Source organism: Sciurus vulgaris, assembly GCF_902686455.1.
Source record: "Sciurus vulgaris genome assembly, chromosome: 4".
Classification (NCBI taxonomy): domain Eukaryota; kingdom Metazoa; phylum Chordata; class Mammalia; order Rodentia; family Sciuridae; genus Sciurus; species Sciurus vulgaris.
The window spans coordinates 11466328-11482377 of record NC_136464.1 but is presented as its reverse complement, the minus strand read 5'-3'; the positions used below and the strand labels follow the sequence as shown (position 1 = coordinate 11482377).

The window sequence follows — 16050 nt, the reverse complement described above, 5'->3', positions numbered from 1 at the left end:
ACATTGGTCACTTCCATTCCAAAGCCTTTTGTCCCCCGAATAACCATTAATTTTGCGAACAGGGTGTCTGCTATTAAGTTTAGTTTCTGTACATGTCTAGACTAATATCTACATATGTCCTCTATACAGATTCTTGTAATGCCAACTTGTTTTATTTCCTTAGTGAAGAGGAGCAGATTAAAATCATCTATAGATGCGTGCACATAGACAAATTTTGAAGTGTCTGTTGTGTGCCAGGCAGTGTGCCAGAAAGGAAGTCATGGGAGTTCAGCAAGATGAAGTTTGGTGCAGCAAGATACACCAAACCTCCCTTCTGAGTTTTAAAATAATATACACATATCACAACTTGAGCTGAGAGTTATTGATATTTATAATGTGACAGACATTTTGCCAGGTATTTCTAATAGTTCATTTAATCCTCATGAAAACCCTATAAATTAAATTGATTTCCCATTTACAAAAGAGGAAACTGAAGTTAAGAGGGGTTTAGAGATTGAAGTGGAGCTAGAATTCTTTGCCCAATACATAAACATAGTCTGTGTCCATGTCATGTCAGAACATCTGATTCTGTCCAGCTTTTCAATTCTAGAGTCAGCCCCAGGCCACACTGCCCATACTTACCGGTCATCTGGATTCAAACCTGCCCTCTCGTATCCTTCCTGTTCACACTTGTCTTGGCATTCTATCTTAAGTGTAGATCTGACCTTCCTGTAGGAAACAACTTCTGTCTTCTTGAGTTGGTTACTTTATTTTCAGCTTCATTCTTACGGCTCTTTACTCTATGCCTCCAGGTTTAGCAGTACCAAAATGTTGAGTTCCCCTTGCATTCAATAAGTATTTGTGTGTCAAGCAGTCTGTTGAAGGCCAACAATAACTTTTTTGATCCACAGGGTGAAGGTTATGTCCCTGAACTGGGACAGTGGTATTAGGGGTGGGGAGAAGTATAATATTCATCAGATATTGAGGAAATAGAATCAGGAGGACTTGGTGAACAAGAAAGGCATTTTGAGCAGGGTGTAGTGTCCCATGCCAGTAATCTCAGACTGGAGAGGCTGAGGCAGGAGGATTGCAAGTTTGAGACCAACCTCAACAATTTAGTTGAACCCTCAGCAACATAGAGTCTGTCTAAAATTAAAAGGATGTGGGAATGTAGCTCAGTGATATAATGCCCTGGGTCAATCTCTAGTACCAAAAAGAAAAAAAAGTCATTTTGGGTGTCCCCTAGGTTCTGGCACAGGCATCTGGAATGATGATGGTGAGTTTGAAGGCCCCATGCAAATATGAGCATATAACACCAGAGAATATTTGCTAGGGAAACTGACAGTGTTAGGGATGTGTTAGGAAGAGTAATCCTGAACTGAGAGTGGAACATTGTGTTCTGAGGATAACAAGCAGGGTAGTGTGTAGGGTGGTCACTTTATCTCTACCAGCCTCAATGTCCCTTATCTGAAATAGACTAAATGAGTTTAACTTTTGCTACTTTAAATAGTAAATACTTTCAACCTGGTTATATAAATACAAATGATCTTTCTTCAGTTTTCTTCTTTCTGTGTCATAGGATAATTACCCATCCATTTTGGAGGCTACTATGTATCACGCACTGGGAACATAAAGCTGAACATAGAACAGGTCTCAGTGAGTTCCCTGTTCTTAATGAGTTCCTCTTCAGTCAAGGAGACAGCCAAGTGAATAATTAGATACACTAAAACAAAAACAAACAACAACAAAGGTGCTGAGATGGAAATTTGTACTGTATTCAGGGGAGCCAACAAGAGAGCCTGGTCAGCCCTACTGGGTGGGTGGAGAGGGAATGTGTCCAGGAAGACCAGTGACCCTTGTTCCGAGGCTGGAATGCAGAGCAGGCAGAAGTGGGTGAGGAGCAGCATTCCACACCCAGCTTGTGCATAGTCCAGGATGCCTGAGGACCAGGATGCTGGGGTGGAGGAGGGTAGGCCTTATAAATACTAGGCAAGAGCTCTGCCACTGGGCTATACCCCTAACCCTTTTTATTTTGAGACAGTCCTTATTAAGGTGGCCCACACTGGTCTTGAACTTGTTATCTTCTTCGCTCAGTGTCCTGAATAGCTGGGATTACAAGTATGTGCTACTATGCTTGACTTCATGACCCATAAATGGATTAACACATCCTTATTCTTGAAAACACTGAGTTAAATACATGTATATAAGCACACACAGAATTATTTACAAATTGACTTTCTAAACTCCCTCATACCAAGTTTCCAGAGTTCTGTTACCCTTTTGTCCTTCCCCCTGATAAAACAAAGATGACTTTGACTCCTATTTTTACTGTGTCAGGGCCATCTGATATGTTCATCTGCTTCTCTTCTCCATTTCTATATTTAGTCTATCATTTTCAGGCATAGGAGAAAAAATAACACCTTCTATTGCAAGGTTAGATTTTACACCTGTACTTTTAATTTCATCATCTCTGCCTGCTTTTTCTTTATTCTTTCTTTCTTTTTGGTATTAGGGATTTAACTCAGAGATGCTTAACCACTGTGCCACATCCCTAGCTGGTTTTCGTTTTGTTTTGTTGAAGCAGGGACTTGCTTAATTGCTGAGGCTGGCTTTGAATTTGCTGTCCTCCTGCCTCAGCACCTACCCCTCGCCCTCAGCTGCTGGGTTACAGGCGTGTGCCGCCTTGCCTGGCTCTGCTTTCTTTTCCTCCTTCAGTGCCTCCTCTCATTTTTATAACTAGACATTTTTTCTTGACCATTCCATCAGGAACTCAGTTTTAGTGGGTTTTACTGTTTTTTATTCTGGACCTCAGACATTTATCAGTGACTTTTTTTTTTTTTTTTTTTTTTTAGTTGTTTTTGGACTTTTATTTTATTCATTTCTTTATATGTGGTGTTGAGAATCAAACCCAGTGCCTCACACATGCAAGGCAAGTGCTCTACCACTGAGCCACAGCCTCAGCCCTCAGTGGCTTATTTTTAATCATTAGACCATGGCAAGGTCATATTCATAGTTTTTCTAGTTTCCTTTTTAAAGTTAAAAATATTATTTTTTTGAATGGTTGATGATTTCACATGGTTCAAAATGCTGAAGATACAAAAAGGGCATTGAGTTAGGAGAAAAATAAAACATCTGCATATAATATTCATTATTTATCACAATGTTTTCTGTAATGGGAAAACTTGCAATCACTTAAATGCCCAAGAGTGAGGTTAATACTTCCTTAAGTGGAAGTTATGACACCATGAAATTCCAATTGAAGACTGTTTCAAAGAAGTGAGAAAATATACTATATTTGTGAAATACTACTTATAACATTATAATACTGTGTTTATAGTATTGTGTGTTGGCATGCAAACTACATGACCTAAAATGTAGCAAAATAAATTTCTCTGGGTGGTGTGCAGAGGAGTGGGGTGATAATTTCTATAATGTTATTTAAATTTTCTTGTCTGACTGATAAGTTTCATGTAGTTTCTGGGTGTGGCACTCTAGCAGGTTGGTTTGGAATATAGTCCTGAGTCAGGTAGACCTTGCCTTTGATTGTAGCGTGCCCCCATCCTTTGTATGACTTTACCTTGTTACTTTTCTAAGTGTGTATTTCCTCATCTGTGAAACAGAATTCCTCATACCTAATTCATAAAGTTTACAGGATTGGACATGAAAAAATATATAACAACCATAAAAAACCAATTTCTTAGGCAGGTGTGGTGGTACACACCTGTAATCCCAGCGGCTCAGGGGAGGCTGAGGAGGGAGGATCTCGAGTTCAGAGCCAGCCTCAGCAAAAGCAAGGTGCTAAGCAACTCAGTGAGACCCTGTCTCTAAAATATAAAATAGGGCTGATGATGTGACTCAGTGGTTGAGTGCCCCTGAGTTCAATCCCTGGTTACCCCTCCCCCCAAAAAAATCAATTCCTTATTTTTATAATTCTCACAATAAAAATGAAGTTAGGCTGGGAGTGTAGCTCAGTGGAAGACCATTTGCCTAGTGTTCGTGAGGCTTTGGGCAGTCCCCAGCACTGCAGAGCAACCACCAAAAAACTAGTGAAGTCAACCTTTTTGCCTCTCATTGAATGTAACAGTGAAGACATTTAAGATTCGGTAGTCAAAATTCAAACAAATTTGGGACTAAACTAGCTTTTAAATATTGACTATCCTGTGAATACAGACCAAATATCAGATTCACTAAAATAAAACTAAATGGTAATAACTGAGGTGCAGTTTTAACTTTCTGCGAAGAGAAATATTGTTTTTCACTTTTGCTAATCTTTTCCAGCTGTTGAACTACCAACCACAGATGTCACATTTCTCACCATGCACCTAACAGCCTTTTGCAACCTGGGTTCTACAAGAGAATGAAGCCCTGTTGTCCTTGGGCATCCTTTGTGTGTAATGATTTACTATGCTCCTGCGCATCTAGAATGGTACCAGTTACATGCTATTATTGCATTTCTCCCTTGAGAAATGAGAACACAGCCTCCAAAATCATCGTGATCCATTCTCTGCTTCAGATGAAGAACCCTGATTGAGAAATCCAACACATAGAGGCACTCAATAAATAGAAATGGTTCCTACTGTTTATGCCCAATAAGTTGTATAAAAGAGCAGTGGCTTGCTTTGTTTGGTGTAAGCACCTTTGACAAAAGGAATTTAGCAGAGTGTAATTCACTTAAGTAGACCATTCTGTAGTGGTTCTTCAGGCCTTGTCTTTGGAATTGGGACTGGCCCTGTGTTATAGGACTGAGCAGTTCCTTCCGTTTGCCCTCTTGTAGCAGCTCTTTCCTCCACTGAGGGGCGCCAAGATACTGCTTTCCATCTGGGCAGTAGTTCTCAAGTCATTTCTCCCCTTGGAGCTCTCCTGGTATCAGAAGCCTTGTTCAGGCCTGAGATTTAATGCTTTGTGATAATGAATTCAGTGCTGGATGTTTATAACTGCTTTTTCGGGAACATTGATTCTTTTTAAATATGCTGCTTACTATATTGTTTTGATATGTTTTCTGGTGACAAGTTCTCATGATTGCTTCTTATTTTATTTTAGCTACTGATCTACTTCTTGCCTGGAATCCCATTTGTTTGGGGTTGGTAGAAGGTGTTATTGGGAAAATTCAACTTCATTCAGGTATGTTTCTGTAATCTTAAACTTTGAAATTCAATGTGGCATTCTGTGACATTTTCCCCTTTGAGGATACATGTAGGTTACGCTATGGCTTTGATTCCTTTGTCTAAATTTTGAGTCTGCTCAAAGTGGATATATTATATGTAAGTTTAATGAAATAAAATAAAACTTAGAGAAAAGGAGGTAGAGAAATGGAGGCTTAATATTACAATCCTTTCATTCTTTTGGTTTAAAAGAAAACCTCATGGACCTACTGCGTGTTAGGAATTGTGGTAGTTGGTGTGACACAAGAGTGAACAAAACTGACCCTCTGTTACCCTCATGGAGCTATAATTTAGAAAGACATGAATCACTGAAATAAATATATAACTATTAGAGAATTGTAGTGGGTTATGTGGAGGAAAGATGTAGCAAGTACATTGACTTCAAGGGAGAAAACAGTAGGTATAAACCTGGAGAGTCGGGAACCAGTAGCCTGTGCTCAGGCGGCTTTGGGTCAGCTGCTTGCTCCTGATAGAGTTGGCTCTGGGCAGGGGAGAGAAGGTCTCCTAGTACGCCGTGTGCTCTTTTTAGGGACTTTTTAGGGAAAGTCAAGGTCATTTGGGGCCTCATCTGGAAGTGCGAACCTGTTTTGTGGGTTCAGAGGGAATTTTTTTGGTGAGAAAATACAAGTATTATACAGGTGGGTATATAAAAAAGGCTAAAGGAAGTATTTTAAGCACTACATTTAAATGCCCATGTTTGCCTTGGTATTGACTTTAATACATGCTCTGAACTTCGGGAGGCTTCGTCATCATTGCAGTGTAACTGGAGTACTGTATATCTCTATAGTGTACCTTTCTTTTTTTGGTACCGGGGTTGAACTCAGAGGCAGTTAACCTCTGAGCCACACCCCCATTCCCGACTCCCACCTGCCCTTTTTTTTTGAGTTCCAGGAATTGAACTCAGGGGTCCTAGACCACTGACCACATCCCCAGCCCTCTTTTGGTATTTTATTAGAGATAGCATCTCACTGAGCCGCTTAGCATCTTGCTTTGCTGAGGCTGGCTTTGAACTTGAATCCTCCTGCCTCAAGCACCCAAGCTGCTGGGATTACAGACATGCACCACTGTACCCGGCTTTTATTCTTTTAAAAGTAAAATTATTATGCATTTGGAAATTAAGTTGATTATGGTGAATTACAAAGCACATATTTCCAGGGACAGTCTAATTTTCCTTTGCCAGATTCTTTGGTTGTGTTTTAAAAATTTGTTTTTGTTATGAAATATTTTATAAATACCAAAAGTTATCACATGTGTGCAGTAGAGGTTGCTCTAAAATACATATATATACCATCCAAATTCAGAAATGAAATATGACTCGTGTCTTTGGAGCCCTCTCTGTATCTTTCTCCAGGTGTGTTCTGTTTCCTTTTCTTGAAGAGAACCTACTGCCTTTTTTTGGGTGTGTGGTCCTGGGGACTAAGCCCAGAGGTGAGGGTTCTATCATTAGGCTACATCCTGACCCCCTTTTATTTTGTTTTGGGACAGGAGCTCACTAAATTTCTGAGGCTGGTCTCAGATTTGTGCTCCTCCTGCTTTAAGCCTCCTGAGTAGCTGGAATCACATGTGTACACTACCATTCCTGGCAAAAAACTATCTTGAATTTTGTTATCATTTCTTTGATTTTTTAGTGTTGCTTTATTACATATTGAATCTTAAATATGTTAAGTTTTGTGTTTTGGAGATTTTATATAGGACATCAAGCTGTTTGTGTTCTTTATCTCCTACTCGCTGCCCTTGGAGTACTGGGATATTGAACGTGCAAAGCAAATGCTCTACCACTGAGTCTCATCTCCATCCTTTTTTCATTTTGAGTCTGGGTCTCATTAAGTTGCTGAGGCTGGCCTGAATTTGTGGTCTTCCTGCCTCAGCCTGCTGAGTAGCTAGAATTACACATGTGTGCCACTGTGCCTGGGTGTTCTTTCACTTTTTATTGTTTATTTTTGAGGTTTATTCATGTTGATGTATGAAACTAGAATTTCACATTTTCTCTATTATATGAATATATCATGATTTGTCCTTTTTCCTGTCATTGCATATTGTTTCTTTCTTCTTCTTCTCCCTCACCCCCCCATTAGAAATAATACTGCTTTGAGCATTGTATACTCTGTCTTTGGTAGGTTTTAAAAAAATTCTTTTGACACTGAAGAGAAAAGCATTTAGTCATTCTGTAACCAGGCTAAGTATTTTAATGACACTCTCCTACCTGTCCACATTTACATACATATATTTTTAATTCATTTACATGCTGACAGGATAATTTCACAGCTGGATGTTCTGAGCTAAAATTCGTTTTCTATTGTTTAAATGACATGTATGAAACTTCTGAATTATTTTTCTTTAATTTCAGTCACATCTTGGAGCAGTGAATAAATCACTGCAATCAGTCAGGAGACCAGGATTCAAGCTCTATTTATTAGCTTTGAGATATAAGGGAACTTACTTAACAGTTTCATTTATGTGTTGTGTGTAATAAGCCATTCCAAAGCTATGGCTCAAAAGAATAATGCATAATATCTCATGATGGTCTGACTAAGCTGCTCTTCTGTTCTTTTCATCTCTTCTGTTGGCTGGGGTCATTCTTGCAGCAGTATTCACCTGTGAGTTTGCCCAGGTTGTTTCAGTTTACCTTCATGTGGCCTGTCTATGGGTATCATCCTACCGGGCCTCTCGTTGGGTCCTCCTCCTTTTCTAGATAGCCTGGACATCTTTTCAGCGTTGTGACTAGGTACCAAGAAGACAGACCTCAAAGTGTAAGGGCCTCTACTTCTTAAACTGTAAAACAAGAGTACAAGTACTGTTCTCATTGTTTCTGTAGGGTATTGTGTATCTCAAATGAGATCATGTACCTGAAGGTTCGTAATAAATTGAAAACCACGATTTTATCAAGACTCTTTGTGATTCAAACCTACCAGGTTAAACAAAAACAAATTTTTATAAGGAATCCAAGGGACCAAAGCTGGAAGTGAATATTGTATAGACTCAGATTATATCTTGGAATGGGTCTCTGATCATCACTTCTCCAACATTTCCTTCATTCTTTTTGGGGGAGAGGGGGTGCTTTTTCTGTTTTTGTGCATTTAAGAAAAAAATCTTTTTTTAATGAAATGTACCCTTGTGCCTCAAACCAACATCTGTAATCAGTGGAGACTGACCAGCAATCAAAAGGAATAGTGAGTTTGGTTCAGACTTCTAGAAAAGAGACTTACTGGCCTAACTTAATCAAAGGCCTTTCCTGGTCACCTTAAATGTGTCATAGACCCACTCCCCTGAGGTGGGAGTGGCAGTCAGAGCAGGAGGGTTTGGACTTGACAGACAACCCGAAAGTAGTCTCCTATCAGCAGTGTACAAATATAAAATTAATGACTGCTAAATTTATGATGCAGTGTATGTATGGGCATCTGTGGTCAACCCCCATTTATACGTCCTTTTCCTCTGTTTCCTTGCTTTTCTTTCATCCCAGAACAGGAGGTTGACAGGCAGTGAAAGTACCTGTGGGGGATGTTTTTGAAGAGGGAGTGGAGGAGAGTAGAGTGAACTGGAGAAAGAAAATATAGAAAAGGAAAGATAGGCAGGGAAAATCTTTTTAATTTCTCACTGTCCCAATCCTCAAATCCCTCCACCCCAGCCCCTGACCTTGTCCAATCACTTAACAGGTTTGTTTCTGAAGAAAGGGAGCCTGGAGGAAGCAAAAAGCCTTTGGGGCCCTTTGTTGTTCCTCTTTCCCTCTGCAAGCCCTCTCTGTCATTCTGTCCCAACTTCTTGCCCTTGAGCCTCCATCTTTCTCTTCTTATTTTCCCTGTCATCCTCTATTCCAAGGATGCCTCATCCCATCTTCTCCATGTGTGTGCTAACACTTTTGCTGAGGGTTAGATTGGCCGAAAGGAGCTGCTTCAGAACTGAGCAGATCACTTTGGGGGCATTTCCCCATGAGAACATTTTATCTTTGTTGGTTAGAGGGGGAAAGGAATAAAATGTCTGTGCTTAAACTCTCTTTCACTCCTGTTTCCCTCCTACTGATTCTCTACATATTAATGCACAAATTTTGTTCTTGCCTAGGGTGATGGGAACATAAATTTGAACAAATGTCATTGACAGTCTTAAAATGGCGTGGGTGAGCTGTGCCACTGTTCCTGATTGTCACTGAACTCTAAGCTCTGAGGCATGTAGCAGGCTCTCGTGACTTAGGAATGGTATTAGTTTGCTAGGGCTGCCAGAACAGAGTGCCACAGGCTGGTTGGCTTAAACAATAGAATTTTATTTTTCAAATTCTGGAGGTCAGAAGTCAAGGAGATCAAGGTGTGAGCAGGGTTGTTTTCTTCATAGAGTCCTCTCTCCTTGGCCTATAGGTGACTGTATTCCCCAGTCTTCCTCTATGATTGTGTGTGTCTTAATTTCCTAATGTTATAATGAATAACACTTGCTGTATTGGATTAGAGCCCACCCTGATGAGTGCATTTTAACATAATTACCTTTTTTAAAAAAAAATTTTTTTGTAGTTGTAGATGGACAGAATGCCTTTATTTCATTTGTTATTTTTATGTGGTTGCTGAGGATCAAACCTGGTGCCTCACATGTGCTAGGCAAGCGCTCTGCCACTGAGCTACAGCCCCAGCCCAGCATAATTACCTTTTTGAAAACCTCATCTTCAAATACAGCCACATTCTGAGACACTGGGGATTAGGATGAATTTTGATGGGTCAGACCACATAACAGGAAACCTAATGTCCATTGAAATGTTCACTACAAAGTGTTTCAAAGAGAATACCCTCTGATCTAATACTACTGATTCCTGTTTCTTACCTTTGTTTCATTCATGGTATGATAGGCCATTTTCCAAATGTCATTGACCAGGTGCCCACTGCAGAGGTGGATTAATCCTGAAAGATCTCCACAGTGTCCCTGGGTCTGAGCACTTCATCTAAACCCCAGTTGTAGTCTGTAAGACAGAGATGATACAATTTCCTTGATGTGGTTATTGTGAGGATTTAATGAAACACACTGAGTTCTTGGTTCTAGTAAGCAGTATACAATGATATGAACATTTTTCTTTTAAGATTCTAAGAGCTGTCAGATACTCTTAGAGAACCACCTAAGTTCTCAATATACAATTTTGAAAAAATTTAAAAGTTGGACTATTTTTCTGATGTTTGTATTTGTCGAAACTGTAATGATGATGAGTCACTAAAAATTCCATTGTGAGACACCGTAAAAAGTAATGCTTTTAATAGTAAAATATTAGTAGCAATGGAAATTAGATTTCATAATCTGTGTACCCCTTTAAAATATATGTGTTGGAAGAATTTTAAAGTTGTCTTTATTTCTTTATTTTTGGGGGGGGCACAACTTCTCATTTCTATGGTTGTACACAATGTAGATTCATACCATTCGTATAATCATACATATATATATATATATATATATACACACACACACACATATATATGGTAATACTGTCTGTCTCATTCTACTGTCTTTCCTTCCCCCATCCACCTCCCACCCATTTTTCTCTACACCATCCAAATTTCCTTCTCCCCCACCCCCCACCACCTTCCCTGGTTATGTATTGTCATCCACTTATCAGAGAAAACATTCGGCCTTTGGGCTTGGCCTATTTCGCTTAGCATGATATTCTCCAACTTCATCCATTTACCAGCAAATGCCATAATTTTATTCTTCTTTATGGCTGAGTAATATTCCATTGTGTATATATACCACAGTTTCTTTATCCATTCATCAATTGAAGGGCATCTTGGTTGGTTCCACAATCTAGCTATTGTGAATTGAGCAACTATGAACATTGATGTGGCTGCATCACTGTAGTATGCTGACTTTAAGTCCTTTGGGTATAAACTGAGGCGTGGGATAGCTGGGTCAAATGGTGGGGCCCATTCCTTGGCCCATTTATTGATTGGGTTCTTTGTATTTTTGGTGTGAAGTTTTTTTAAGGTCTTTATAAATTTTGGAGATTAGTACTCTGTCTGAAATGTGTGTGGAAAAGATTTTCTCCCACCCTGTAGGCTCTCTTTTCACATTGATTGTTTCCTTTACTGAGAAGAAGCTTTTTAGTTTGAATCTATCCCATTTATTGATTCTTGCTTTTATTTCTTGTGCTATGGGGATTTTGTTAAGGAAGTGTGGTCCTAAGCCAATGCAATAGAGATTTGGGCCTACTCTTTCTTCTCATGGTGAAGGGTTTCAGGTATAATTCTTAGATCCTTGATCCATTTTGAGTTGAGTTTTGTACAGGATGAGAGATAGGGGTTTAATTTCATTTTATTGCATATGGATTTCCAGTTTTGCCAGCACCATTTGTTGAACAGGCTATCTTTTATCCATTGTATGTTTTTGGCACCTTTGAGTTAACTGTACTTATGTGGGTATGTCTCTGTGTCTTCTCTCCTGTATCATTGATCTGCCTGTCTATCTTGGTGCCAGTACCATGCTGTTTTTGTTACTATTTCTCTATAGTAGAGTTTAAGGTCTGGTATTGTGATATCTCCTGCATCCCTCTTCCTGCCCAGGATTGCTTTGGCTATTCTGGGTCTTTTGTTCTTCCAGATGAATTTCATGATTGTTTTCTGTATTTCTATTAGACATGTCATTGGAATTTTAATTGGAATTTTGTTAAATCTGTATAGTGCGTTTGGAAGTATGGCCATTTTGATAATATTAATTCTGCCTATCCAAGAACATGGGAGATCTTTCCATCTTCTAAGGTCTTCTTCAGTTTCTTTTGTTAATGTCCTATAGATTTCATTGTAGAGATCTTTCACCTCTTTGGTTAGATTCCCAAGTGTTTTATTTATTTATTTATTTATTTATTTATTTATTTATTTTTTGAGGCTATTGTGAATGGAGTTGTTTTCCTCATTTCCCTTTCAGATGATACATCACTTATGAATAAAAATGCTTTAGATTTACGTGTGTTGATTTTATATCCTGCTATTTTGCTGAATTCATTTATTAGGTCTAGAAGTTTTCTGGTGGATTTTTTTTGGATCCTCGAAATACAGAATCTTGTTATCAGCAAATATCGAGAGCTTGAGTTTCTTCTTTTCTTATTTGTATTCCTTTAATTTCTTTGGTCTTTCTAATTGCTCTGGCTAGTATTTCAAGGACGATGTTGAATAGAAGTGGTGAACAAGAGGGCATCACTGTCTTGTTCCAGTTTTTAAAGGAAATGCTTTCAGTTTTTCTGCATTAAGAATGATGTTGGCTGTGGGTTTAGCATAAATAGCCTTTACAACGTTGAGATATGTTCCCACTATCCCTATTTTTTCTAGTGTTTTGAGCATGAAGGGATGTTGTATTTTTCAAACACTTTCTCTTCATCTATTGAAATAATCATATGATTCTTAACCTTAAGTCTGTTGATGTGATGAATTACATTATTGATTTCTGGATATTGAACCAACCTTGCATCCCTGGGATGAACCCCACTTGATCGTGGTGCACTATCTTCTTAATATGTTTTTGTATGCGATTTGCCAGAATTTTGTTAAGGATTTTTGTGTCTATATTCATCAGAGATACCAGTCTAAAATTTTCTTTCCTTGATGTGTCTTTGTCTGGTTTTGGTATCAGAGTGATACTAGCTTCATAGAATGAATTTGGAAGGGTTCCTTCCTTTTCTACATCCTGGAATACTTTGAGGAGTATTGGTATAAGTTCTTCTTTGAAGGTCTCGTAGAACTCAGCTGAGAATCTGTCTGGTCCCGAGCTTTTCTTGGTTGGTAGGCTTTTGATGGCTTCTTCTATTTCATTGCTTGAAGTTGATGTTTAAATTGTGTATGTTCTCCTGGTTCAGTTTGGGAGGATCATATGTCTCTAGAAATTTGTTGATGTCTTTTATATTTTCTATTTTGTTGGAGTATAGATTTTCAAAGTTGCTTCTCATGCTATGTATTTCAGTGGTGTCTGTTGTGATATTTCCTTTTTCATCATGAATTTTAGTAATTTGAGTTTTCTCCTCTTTCTTAGTGTGGCTGAGTATTTGTCTATTTTGTTTACTTTTTCAAAGAACCAACTTTCTTTTGTCAGTTTTTTGAATTGTTTCTTTCGTTTCAATTTCATTGATTTCAGCTCTGATTTTAATTATTTCCTGTCTTCTACTAGTTTTGCTGTTATTCTGTTCCTCTTTTTCTAGGGCTTTGAGCTATAATCTTAGGTCATTTAGTTGTTGACTTTTTTATTCTGTTCTTGAATGCACTCCATGCAATGAATTTTCCTCTTAGTACTGCTTTCATAGTGTCTCAGAGATTTTGATATGTTGTATTGCAATTCTCATTTACCCCTAAGAATTTTTTTTTTATCTCCTCCCTTGTGTTTTCTGTTATCCATGCTTCATTCAATAGCATATTATTTAGTCTCCAGGTGTTGGATTAGTTTGTTTTTTATTTTGTCATTGATTTCTAATTTCATTCCATTATGATCTGATAGAACACAAGGTAGTATATATTTTTTTGCATTTACAAGGGCTGCTTTGTGGCATAACATATGGTCTATTTTAGAGAAGGATCCATGTGCTGCTGAGAAGAAAGTGTATTTGCTTGTTGATGGATGGAATATTCTATATGTGTCTGTTAAGTCTAAGTTATTGATTGTGTTATTGCGTTCTGTGGTTTCTTTATTTAGTTTTTGGTTGGAAGATCTATCCAGTGGTGACAGCGGTGTGGTAAAGTCACCCAGAATCATCATGTTGTGGCTTATTTGATTCCTGGAATTGAGAAGGATTTGTTTGATGCACATGGATGTGCTGTTGGTTGGGGCATAAATATTTGATTTTTATTTCTTCCTGATTTATGGTTCCCTTAAGCAGTATGAAATGTCCTTCTTTATCCTTTCTGACTAACTTTGAGTTGAAGTCCTCTTTATTTGATACAAGATGGAAGCCCCCACCTTTTTTTACTGAGTCTGTGTGCATGATATTCCCATTCTTTCACCTTTAGTCTGTGGATATCCTTTTCTGTGAGCTGAGTCTCTTGAGAGCAGCATATTGTTGGGTCTTTCTTTTTAATCCAATATGCCAGTCTATGTCTTTTGATTGATGAGTTTAGGCCATTAACATTCAGGGTTATTATTGAGAGATGATTTGTATTCCCAGTCATTTGGGCTTATTTTTGGTTTTTAACTTGACTTGGTTTCTCCTTTGATTGGTTTTTCCTTTAAGTTAGTTCCTCCCTTTGCTGACCTACATTGTTGTTTTTCATTTCCTCCTCATGGAATATTTGCTGAGAATGTTCTGTAGTACGGGCTTTCTATTGTAAATTCTTTTAACTTTTATCATGGAAGGATTTTATTTCGTCTTCAAATCTGAAGGTTAGGGGCTGGGGTTGTGGCTCAGTGGTAGAGTGCTTGCCTTGCATGCATGCAGCCCTGGGTTCAATCCTCAGCACCACATATAAATAGAGGTATTGTGTCCACCTACGGCTTAAAAAAAAAAAAATTAAAAACAATTTAACAACAACAACAAAAATCTGAAGGGTAGTTTTGCTGGGTATAGGATTCTACTGATATCTGTATTGGTTTCCCCCTTTATGTAATCTGATGCTTTTCTCTCACAGCCTTCAAAATCCTATTTTGTATGTTAGGCATTTCATTATAATGTGCCTTGGTGTGGATCTGTTGTGATTTTGTGCACTTGGTGTTCTACAGCCTCTTGTGTTTGATTTTCCATTTCATTCTTAAGGTTTGGGAAATTTTCTGATATTACTTCATTGAATAGGTTGTTCATTCCTTTGGTTTGTATCTCTATGCCTTCAATTCCAATAATTCTTGAATTTGATCTTTTCACGATGTCCCATAGTTCTTGGAGGTTCCATTCATGATGTCTTACCATCTTCTCTGTTTGGGCAACTTTATTTTCAAGATTAAATAATTTGTCTTCATTGTCTGAGGTTCTGTCTTCCAAGTGGTCTAGTCTGTTGGTGATGCTTTCCATTGAGTTTTTATTTGGTTTATTGTTTCCTTCATTTCAAGGATTTCTGTTTGATTTTTTTTTTTTTTTTTTTTTTTTTTTTTTTTTTTTTTTTTGAGAATCTGTATCTCTTTGTTGAAATGATCTTTTGCTTCCTGCAGTTGCTCTTCCAACTGCTTATTGGAGTGATCATTCATTGCCTCATCCTTTGCTTCATGAATCATTTTAATTATGTATATTCTGAACTCCTTTTCTGATATTTCTTTTACCATGCTGTCACTGGATTCTTTTAATATAGAATCTAGGTTTGTTTGGAACATTTTCTTCCCTTGTTTTTTCATGTTGGTCACATATATTCCCCTCTAGCAGTGCAGATCTGGGCTATTGCAGTTTCCCCCTATAGGCTTATAGTGACCTCTTCTTTAAGGGGGAGATCAATATTAGCACCTAGTACAGACAATATGCAGCCCTAAACCAAATATCCCCTATGAAGACGTTAACAATATTGTTGTAATAAACAAAGAGGATGAGTTCAGTTATTATGTGCAGTATAACAAATAGATTTGCAATGAGGTTTGTCAGTGGACCTTTATTAATATGTGGTTCTGAGTCTCGAACCCAGGGCCTCACACATGCCAGGCAAGCACTTTACCACTAAGCCACATCTCCAGCCCACGTAAAGTAGTTTTCATTGCGTTATCACAACCATGGACTAATAATTGCCCATTCTTTTAAGCAAACTGTACCAAAAAATTGTTCTATTAACCCTAGTGCTGAGAAAAAATCGTTTAGAACCTTTGACGTGTTTTTTATGTTGTGAGGTTTCCTCAGACATTTGCTGGCTTTCAGCCAGTTTATAACATGGTCTTTATCAGCTTGAATGTGTCTGGCTTTGGTTTGGCCAGTTGAAATTTATTAATATGAGGACAGAAAGTAGGAGGGATATGTAATGTACCAAATAGATGATAGAAAAGTAAAACTCCAAGAAAAACA

The 16050-nt window shown here is 38.2% G+C and overlaps 1 protein-coding gene across 1 annotated transcript in view; it reads left to right on the top strand.

The window, feature by feature from the left end:
• INPP5F (inositol polyphosphate-5-phosphatase F) overlaps window positions 1-16050 on the top strand; it is an 86443-nt gene that overhangs the window by 12240 nt on the left and 58153 nt on the right. The window contains 1 exon segment of the mRNA XM_079137152.1: window positions 5020-5100. Coding sequence (XP_078993278.1) covers window positions 5020-5100 — 81 coding nt within the window.